Source organism: Oncorhynchus nerka, linkage group LG9b (assembly GCF_034236695.1).
Source record: "Oncorhynchus nerka isolate Pitt River linkage group LG9b, Oner_Uvic_2.0, whole genome shotgun sequence".
NCBI lineage: Eukaryota > Metazoa > Chordata > Actinopteri > Salmoniformes > Salmonidae > Oncorhynchus > Oncorhynchus nerka.
Window position 1 is genome coordinate 49,891,267 of NC_088424.1, and position 10,905 is coordinate 49,902,171.

Here is a 10,905-nt window from a genome sequence, read left to right on the forward strand (position 1 = left end):
TTGGTTGTGCTGCCCTCTGGTGGCCAGAATGGTTGAGAGGAGAGATGTATGGAGGGGGTGTAGTGGAGGGGTGTAGTGGAGGGGTGTAGTGGAGGGGGTGTAGTCGAGGGGGTGTAGTCGAGGGGGTGTAGTCGAGGGGGTGTGGTCGAGGGGGTGTGGTCGAGGGGGTGTGGTCGAGGGGATGTGGTGGAGAGTTGAGAGGGGAGTCATCTCAGCAACAGTGCATGCGTGGCGGGTTGAGCTCGGGAGGCACTTCTGGTTCAGGCTGCAGAGACAGGATGCTGTTGGAGAGCTTCCTGTTGGGAATCTCTAGAGGCATCTGGTGACCAGAAGACAGAATAGGAAGTTAATAGGCAAGTCATGATTAGTGCTTCAGGTGGTGTGGAATATACCAAATGACTTACCAGTATTACAAGGGTATAATCAAGCAATAAGGCCCGGGGGGGGGGGGGGGGGTAAATTGCCAATATACCACGGCTAAGGGCTGTTCTTAAGCACGACGCAACGCAGAGTCCCTGGATACAGCCCTTAGCCGTAGTATATTGACCATATATACACAAACCACAAAGGTGCCTCATTGCTATTATAAACTGGTAACCAATGTAATTAGAGCAGTAAAAATATATGTTTTGTCATACCCGTGGTATACGGTCTGATATACTACAGCTGTCAGCCAATCAACCCCTTTGAGTCAATACATGTTAGAATCACCTTTGGCAGCGATTACAGCTGGGAGTGTTGTTGGGTAAAGTCGACCTGAATTGTAAGATATTTGCTTTTTATTCTTTAAAAGAATTCTTCAAGCTCGGTCAAGTTGGTTGTTGATCATTGCTAGACAGCCATTTTCAAGTCTTGCCATAGATTTTCAAGCTGATTTAAGTCAAACGGTAACTAGGCCACTCGGGAACATTCAACGTCGTCTTGGTTAAGCAACTCCAGTGTTAACAGAGCATTCGAAAAGTATTCAGACCAGTTGACTTTTTCCACGTTACAGCCTTATTTTAAAAATGGATTAAATGAATAAAAAATTCTCAGCAATCTACACACATACCCCATAATGACATCACAATACCCCATAATGACATCACAATACTCCATAATGACATCACAATACTCCATAATGACATCACAATACCCCATAATGACATCACAATACTCCATAATGACATCACAATACCCCATAATGACATCACAATACCCCATAATGACATCACAATACCCCATAATGACATCACAATACTCCATAATGACATCACAATACCCCATAATGACATCACAATACCCCATAATGACATCACAATACCCCATAATGACATCACAATACCCCATAATGACATCACAATACCCCATAATGACATCACAATACCCCATAATGACATCACAATACCCCATAATGACATCACAATACTCCATAATGACATCACAATACTAATGACATCATACCCCATAATGACATCACAATACCCCATAATGACATCACAATACCCCATAATGACATCACAATACTCCATAATGACATCACAATACTCCATAATGACATCACAATACCCCATAATGACAAAGCGAAAACCGTTTTTTTAGAAAATTTCTGCTCATTTATTGACATAGGTATTCAGACCCGTTGCTATGAGACTAGAAATTGAGCTCAGATGCATCCTGATTCCATTGATCATCCTTGAGATGTTTCTACAACTTGATTGGAGTCTAACTGTGGTAAATTCAATTGATTGGACATGATTTGGAAAGGCACACACCTGTCTATATAAGGTCCCACAGTTGATAGTGGGTGTCAGAGCAAAGCCATGAGGTCGAAGGAATTGTCTGTAGAGCCCCGAGACAAGATTGTGTCAAGGAACATTATGTAAATGAGTTATTTCAGTATAATAAATTAGCAAAACATTTTTAAAAACCTGTCTTTGCTTTTATCATTATGGGGTATTGTGTGTAGATTGATGAGGGAAAAATACAATTTAATCCTTGTGTTTTAGGATATTGTGTTGCTGAAAGGTGAATTAATCTCCCAGTGTCTGGTGGAAAGCAGACAATCAGGTTTTTTAATTTTAAAAAATGTAAATACACTGAGTGGACAAATCATTAGGAACACCTGCTTTTCCCATGACACAGACTGACCAGGTGAATCCAGGTGAAAGCTATGATCCCTTATTGATGTCACTTGTTAAATCCTCTTCAATCAGTGTAGATGAAGGGGAGGGGACATGTAGATGAAGGGGAGGAGACATGTAGCTGAAGGGGAGGAGACATGTAGCTGAAGGGGAGGAGACATGTAGCTGAAGGGGAGGAGACATGTAGCTGAAGGGGAGGAGACATGTAGCTGAAGGGGAGGAGACATGTAGATGATGAAGGGGAGGAGACATGTAGCTGATGAAGGGGAGGAGACATGTAGATGATGAAGGGGAGGAGACATGATGATGAAGGGGAGGAGACATGATGAAGGGAGGAGACATGTAGATGATGAAGGGAGGAGACATGTAGATGATGAAGGGGAGGAGACATGTAGATGATGAAGGGGAGGAGACATGTAGATGATGAAGGGGAGGGACATGATGATGAAGATGATGATGAAGGGGAGGGGACATGTAGATGATGAAGGGGAGGGGACATGTAGATGATGAAGGGGAGGGGACATGTAGATGATGAAGGGGAGGGGACATGTAGATGATGAAGGGGGGGACATGTAGATGATGAAGGGGAGGGGACATGTAGATGATGAAGGGGAGGGGACATGTAGATGATGAAGGGGAGGGGACATGTAGATGATGAAGGGGGGACATGTAGATGATGGGGAGGGGACATGTAGATGATGGGGAGGGGACATGTAGATGATGAAGGGAGGGGACATGTAGATGATGGGGAGGGGACATGTAGATGAAGGGGAGGGGACATGTAGATGAAGGGAGGGGACATGTAGATGAAGTGGAGGGGACATGTAGATGGGGGAGGGGACATGTAGATGAAGGGGAGGGGACATGTAGATGAAGGGGAGGGGACATGGATGAAGTGGAGGGGACATGTAGATGAAGGGGAGGAGACATGTAGATGAAGGGGAGGAGGACGGGTCAAGCGGTGAGACATGGATTGTGTCTGTGTGTCATTCAGAGGGTGAACGGGCAAGACAAAATATTAAAAGTGCCTTTGAACTGGGTATGGTAGTAGGTGGCAGGCGCACCGGTTTGTGTCAAGAACTGCAACACTGCTGGGGTTTTCACACTCAGCAGTTTCCTGTTTGTATCAAGAATGATCCACCACACAAAGGACATCCAGCCAACTTGACACAACTGTGAGGAAGCATTGGAGTCAACATGGGCCAGCATCCCTTGTCCACACAGTGTAGGTCGCAGGTCAACAAAATAAGCGCCGTATAGTTAAATAGAACAGGGAGGATTCCTACTCACCTTTGCTAGAATGTCGTCCACTAGTTTCAGAAAGCACTCCTCCACGTTAAAGTTATCCTTGGCACTAGCCTCGCAGAAACGCATCCCAGATATCCTGGAGGTAAACTGGGAACCGAGACATGATGATACCAAAGTCAAAATCTATCAATTAAAATCAATCAATTATAAAATCATAGAATTATGAGTCAATTGATATTATTTTCCCGGGGTTTGAGATCTTGTACAGTACTGTGATGTGGTGTACATTAGTACTGTGATGTACATTAGTACTGTGATGTGATGTATATTAGTACTGTGATGTGATGTACATTAGTACTGTGATGTACATTAGTACTGTGATGTGGTGTACATTAGTACTGTGATGTGGTGTACATTAGTACTGTGATGTGGTGTACATTAGTACTGTGTGATGTACATTAGTACTGTGTGATGTACATTAGTACTGTGTGATGTACATTAGTACTGTGTGATGTACATTAGTACTGTGTGATGTACATTAGTACTGTGATGTACATTAGTACTGTGATGTACATTAGTACTGTGGTGTACATTAGTACTGTGGTGTACATTAGTACTGTGGTGTACTTTAGTACTGTGGTGTACTTTAGTACTGTGGTGTACTTTAGTACTGTGATGTGATGTACATTAGTACTGTGATGTGATGTACATTAGTACTGTGATGTGATGTACATTAGTACTGTGTGGTGTACATTAGTACTGTGTGATGTACATTAGTACTGTGATGTACATTAGTACTGTGATGTACATTAGTACTGTGATGTACATTAGTACTGTGATGTGATGTACATTAGTACTGTGATGTGATGTACATTAGTACTGTGATGTACATTAGTACTGTTGTACATTAGTACTGTGGTGTACATTAGTACTGTGGTGTACATTAGTACTGTGGTGTACATTACTACTGTGGTGTACATTAGTACTGTGGTGTACATTAGTACTGTGGTGTACATTAGTACTGTGGTGTACATTGATGTACATTAGTACTGTGTGATGTACATTAGTACTGTGATGTGGTGTACATTAGTACTGTGGTGTACATTAGTACTGTGATGTGATGTACATTAGTACTGTGATGTGATGTACATTAGTACTGTGATGTGATGTACATTAGTACTGTGATGTGATGTACATTAGTACTGTGGTGTACATTAGTACTGTGGTGTACATTAGTACTGTGGTGTACGTTAGTACTGTGGTGTACGTTAGTACTGTGGTGTACGTTAGTACTGTGGTGTACATTAGTACTGTGGTGTACATTAGTACTGTGATGTACATTAGTACTGTGATGTGATGTACATTAGTACTGTGATGTGATGTACATTAGTACTGTGATGTGATGTACATTAGTACTGTGATGTACATTAGTACTGTGATGTACATTAGTACTGTGATGTATATTAGTACTGTGATGTGATGTACAGTACTGTGATGTGATGTACAGTACTGTGATGTGATGTACAGTACTGTGATGTGATGTACAGTACTGTGATGTACAGTACTGTGATGTATATTAGTACTGTGATGTACAGTAGTACTGTGATGTGACGTACATTAGTACTGTGACGTACATTAGTACTGTGGTGTACATTAGTACTGTGATGTACATTAGTACTGTGATGTACATTAGTACTGTGATGTGATGTACATTAGTACTGTGATGTGATGTACATTAGTACTGTGGTGTGATGTACATTAGTACTGTGGTGTACATTAGTACTGTGGTGTACATTAGTACTGTGGTGTACATTAGTACTGTGGTGTACATTAGTACTGTGGTGTACATTAGTACTGTGATGTACATTAGTACTGTGATGTGCATTAGTACTGTGATGTGCATTAGTACTGTGATGTACATTAGTACTGTGATGTGCATTAGTACTGTGGTGTGCATTAGTACTGTGATGTGCATTAGTACTGTGGTGTGCATTAGTACTGTGATGCTCTACACAATAATCTGTTAAATACATCAGTGAAGATTAGAAGTGAAGAAAACCCACTGACTTGGGGAAATTTCCTCTCAGTGAAGGTTTTTCCTGTCAACTGATTGTAGATCAGTATTAGACTCACCCTCTCCGCAGTCTGTTTAGTGACGATGCGGTCCGTCTCACAGTCCAGCTTGTTCCCCACCAGCAGCAGCTCTGCCTCTTCTGAAGCATACTGGCCAATGACAGATAGGAGAGAGATGAGATGCGTGTACTGTGTACTACTCCCTTAACAGAAGCTCTAACCAGCATAGAAAGAGCATCCCGGAGTTGGCTCTTCACTGTTGACGTTGAGACAGGTGTTTTGAGGGTACTATTTAATGAAGCTGCCAGTTGAGGACTTGTGAGGCGTCTGTTTCTCAAACTAGACACTCTAATGTACTCGTCTTCTTGCTCTGTTGTGCACCGGGGCCTCGCACTCTTCTTTCTATTCTGGTTAGAGCCAGTTTGCGCTGTTCTGTGAAGGGAGTAGTACACAGCGTTGTACGAGATCTTCAGTTTCTTGGCAATTTCTCACATGGAATAGCCTTCATTTCTCAGAACAAGAATAGACTGACAAGTTTCAGAAGAAAGTTATTTGTTTCTGGACATTTTGAGCCTGTAATCGAACACACAAATGCTGATGCTCCAGATACTCAACTAGTCTAAAGAAGGCCGTTTTATTGCTTCTTTAAATCAGGACAACAGTTTTCAGCTGTGCCAACATAATTTCCAAAGGGTTTTCTAATGATCAATTAGCCTTTTAAAATGATAAACTTGGATTAGCTAACATTATGTGCCATTGGAACACAGGAGTGATGGCTGCTGATAATGGACCTCTGTACACCTATGTAGATATTCCATTAAAAATCAGCCGTTTCCAGCTACAATAGTCATTTACAACATTAACAATGTCGACACTGTATTTCTGATCAATTTGATGTTATTTTAATGGACCATTTTTTTTTCTTTTTTTTCTTTTCAAAAACAAGGCCATTTTCTAAGTGACCCCAAACTTTTGAACGGTAGTGTATATTACTGTAGTAACAGAGAGGAGAAGAGAGGTAATGTGGCCCATCCCAGTGCTGTTCCGGGCTGGTCCTTTGTGCCTAGTACTACATCATGATTTCTGTTATCAATGATAATCCACGATGATGTAAGGTAATGTATTGATAATATCCCTTTTACCTTGTCGATCATCTTCATCCACTTGGGAAGGTCGTCAAACGTTTCCTGCTTGGTGATGTCATAGACCAGTACTATGCCTTTGGCCCCACGGTAGTAGGCTGAGGTTATACTGTTGAACCTCTCCTGACCAGCTGTATCCCTGGAGGTACAGGACACGTCACATATCAGACTGGATCCATGAGTTAGAGACAGGACACACATCAGACTGGATCTATTAGAGACAGGACACATATCAGACTGGATCTATGAGTTATAGACAGGACACACATCAGACTGGATCTATGAGTTAGAGACAGGACACACATCACATATCAGACTGGATCCATGAGTTAGAGACAGGACACATAGACTGGATCTATTAGTTAGAGACAGGACACACATCAGACTGGATCTATGAGTTAGAGACAGGACACATCACTTATCAGACTGGATCTATGAGTTAAAGACAGGACACACAGAATGGATCTATGAGTTAAAGACAGGACACACAGACTGGATCTATGAGTTAGAGACAGGACACACAGACTGGATCTATGAGTTAAAGACAGGACAGGATATCAGACTGGATCCATGAGTTAGAGACAGGACACACATCAGACTGGATCTATGAGTTAGAGACAGGACACACATCAGACTGGATCTATGAGTTAGAGACAGGACACACATCAGACTGGATCCATGAGTTAGAGACAGCACACACATCACATATCAGACTGGATCCATGAGTTAGAGAAAGGACACACATCAGACTGGATCTATGAGTTAGACAGGACACACATCAGACTGGATCTATGAGTTAGAAACAGGACACACATCAGACTGGATCTATGAGTTAGAAACAGGACACACATCACATATCAGACCGGAGCTATGAGTTAGGGCCATGAGGTTTTCCAGACCAAGTCACCTGACATGACCTGGGAAAACAAGGCCCTATTTAAAGCTAATAACATGGGTTGGTCAGGGGAAAACTGGGCCCTAGTTAAAGCTAATAACATGGGTTGGTCAGGGAAAACTGGGCCCTAGTTAAAGCTAATAACATGGGTTGGTCAGGGAAAACTGGGCCCTAGTTAAAGCTAATAACATGGGTTGGTCAGGGAAAACTGGGCCCTAGTTAAAGCTAATAACAAACAAAGAAATTGCTGAACTTCATGTGAATTAATTTCCATATACAAATCTAGCCAACTATGGTGCAGAGGTAAACAGACTGTCAGTCAATCCGCCAGCCAGTCAGTCAGTCAGTCCGCCAGTCAGTCAGTCAGTCAGTCAGTCAGTCAGCCAGCCAGCCAGCCAGTCCGCCAGCCAGTCCAATCAGTCCGCCAGCCAGCCAGCCAGTCAGTCAGTCCGCCAGCCAATCAGTCAGTCAGTCTGCCAGCCAATCAGCCGCCAGTCTGCCAGCCAGTCCAGTCTGCCAGCCAGTCAGTCTGCCAGCCAGCCAGTCTGCCAGCCAGCCAGTCCGCCAGCCAGCCAGTCAGTCTGCCAGCCAGCCAGTCCGCCAGCCAGCCAGTCGTATGAGCAGCAGTAGAGAAGTAGAAGTGACAGAGCAGGGTTAGATGTTGCCTCCCATGAAGTGGTTAGGGCTGACAGACAGGCCAAGAGAGAGGTTAGGGCTGACAGACAGGCTAAGAGAGAGGTTAGATGTTGCCTCCCATGAAGTGGTTAGGGCTGACAGACAGGCCAAGAGAGAGGTTAGGGCTGACAGACAGGCTAAGAGAGAGGTTAGGGCTGACAGACAGGCTAAGAGAGAGGTTAGGGCTGACAGACAGGCCAAGAGAGAGGTTAGGGCTGACAGACAAGCCAAGAGAGAGGTTAGGGCTGACAGACAGGCCAAGAGAGAGGTTAGGGCTGACAGACATGCCAAGAAAGAGGTTAGGGCTGACAGACAAGCCAAGAGAGAGGTTAGGGCTGACAGACAGGCCAAGAGAGAGGTTAGGGCTGACAGACAAGCCAAGAGAGAAAAGTTAAGGCTGACTGACAAAAAGAGAGAGGTTAGGGTTGACTGACACAGTGACGGAGCCTCAGCCAAGACCAGGTGGTGAGAGACATGATGACACCAGCCAGTAGGCAGACAGTCGTCCTGAACTGATGGGGGGGATGGGTGGAGGTAGGGACACGAGACATGATGACACCAGCCAGTAGGCAGACAGTCGTCCTGAACTGATGGGGGGATGGGTGGAGGTAGGGACACGAGACATGATGACACCAGCCAGTAGGCAGACAGTCGTCCTGAACTGATGGGGGGATGGGTGGAGGTAGGGACACGAGACATGATGACACCAGCCAGTAGGCAGACAGTCGTCCTGAACTGATGGGGGATGGGTGGAGGTAGGGACACGAGACATGATGACACCAGCCAGTAGGCAGACAGTCGTCCTGAACTGATGGGGGGATGGGTGGAGGTAGGGACACGAGACATGATGACACCAGCCAGTAGGCAGACAGTCGTCCTGAACTGATGGGGGATGGGTGGAGGTAGGGACACGAGACATGATGACACCAGCCAGTAGGCAGACAGTCATCCTGAACTGATGGGGGATGGGTGGAGGTAGGGACACGAGACATGATGACACCAGCCAGTAGGCAGACAGTCGTCCTGAACTGATGGGGGGGATGGGTGGAGGTAGGGACACGAGACATGATGACACCAGCCAGTAGGCAGACAGTCGTCCTGAACTGATGGGGGGGATGGGTGGAGGTAGGGACCGAGACATGATGACACCAGCCAGTAGGCAGACAGTTGTCCTTAACTGATGGGGGATGGGTGGAGGTAGGGACACGAGACATGATGACACCAGCCAGTAGGCAGACAGTCTTCCTGAACTGATGGGGGGATGGGTGGAGGTAGGGACACGAGACATGATGACACCAGCCAGTAGGCAGACAGTCGTCCTGAACTGATGGGGGGGATGGGTGGAGGTAGGGACACGAGACATGATGACACCAGCCAGTAGGCAGACAGTTGTCCTGAACTGATGGGGGGGATGGGTGGAGGTAGGGACACGAGACATGATGACACCAGCCAGTAGGCAGACAGTCGTCCTGAACTGATGGGGGGATGGGTGGAGGTAGGGACACGAGACATGATGACACCAGCCAGTAGGCAGACAGTCGTCCTGAACCGACGGGGGGATGGGTGGAGGTAGGGAGTGGATGAGGGTAGTAAGTGGGACGAGGTCGGTAAAACAGAACACATTGTGTTATCAGTGAAGGTTATGCACACATTTCAGCCCAGGTAGCAGTCACACACTCATCCTACATGGCAACATCAGCATGTGTAGCTACAGTATCTGTGGTGTCATGTAGCCGTAGCATGAAAAGGTCAGCTACTCTGTGCAGCGGAAGGTAACTGAACACAGAACGGTCGATTACTGTCGACTGAAGCGTCACTAATGTTGTATGTCAGGGGTCATCAAACTACATTCAGCCACGGGACAATGTCTTCTTGAGTGGACGGTCAGGGGGCCGGATCATAACGGCTAGCGTAGCCTAGTGGTCAGGGGGCCAGATCATAACGGCTAGCGTAGCCTGGTGGTCAGGGGTCAGATCATAACGGCTAACGTAGCCTAGTGGTCAGGGCCAGATCATAACGGCTAGCGTAGCCTGGTGGTTAGAGTGGAGGGTCAGGGGCCAGATCATAACGGCTAGCGTGGCCTGGTGGTCAGGGGGCCAGATCATAACGGCTAGCGTGGCCTGGTGGTTAGAGTGGAGGGTCAGGGGCCAGATCATAACGGCTAGCGTAGCCTAGTGGTTAGAGTGGAGGGTCAGGGGGCCGGATCATAACGGCTAGCGTAGCCTAGTGGTCAGGGGGCCAGATCATAACGGCTAGCGTAGCCTGGTGGTCAGGGGGCCAGATCATAACGGCTAGCGTAGCCTGGTGGTCAGGGGGCCAGATCATAATAGCTAGCGTAGCCTGGTGGTCAGGGGGCCAGATCATAACGGCTAGCGTAGCCTGGTGGTCAGGGGGCCAGATCATAACGGCTAGCGTAGCCTGGTGGTCAGGGGCCGGATCATAACGGCTAGCGTAGCCTAGTGGTCAGGGGGCCAGATCATAACGGCTAGCGTAGCCTAGTGGTCAGGGGGCCAGATCATAACGGCTAGCGTAGCCTAGTGGTTAGAGTGGAGGGTCAGGGGGCCAGATCATAACGGCTAGCGTGGCCTAGTGGTTAGAGTGGAGGGCGGCAGCGTAGCCTAGTGGTTAGAGGGGAGGGGCGGCAGGTAGCCTAGTGGTTAGGGGGGAGGCTAGTGGTTAGAGGGGAGGGCGGCAGGCAGCCTAGTGGTTAGAGTGGAGGGGCGGCAGGTAGACTAGTGGTTAGAGTGGA

The 10,905-nt window shown here is 46.4% G+C and overlaps 1 protein-coding gene across 1 annotated transcript in view; it reads right to left on the reverse strand.

Annotated features, from left to right (window-relative positions):
- Positions 1 to 100: 100 nt before the first annotated feature.
- Positions 101 to 10,905, reverse strand: part of LOC115126278 (ras-related protein Rab-12) — a 21,575-nt gene continuing 10,770 nt past the window's right edge. The window contains exons 3-6 of the mRNA XM_065013809.1: positions 6,587 to 6,725; positions 5,505 to 5,594; positions 3,414 to 3,518; positions 101 to 319 (exon numbers count right to left, since the gene is read on the reverse strand). Of these exons, the coding sequence (XP_064869881.1) occupies positions 212 to 319; positions 3,414 to 3,518; positions 5,505 to 5,594; positions 6,587 to 6,725 (442 nt within the window). The 3' untranslated portion in view covers positions 101 to 211. The remainder of the gene's footprint in view (positions 320 to 3,413; positions 3,519 to 5,504; positions 5,595 to 6,586; positions 6,726 to 10,905) is intronic.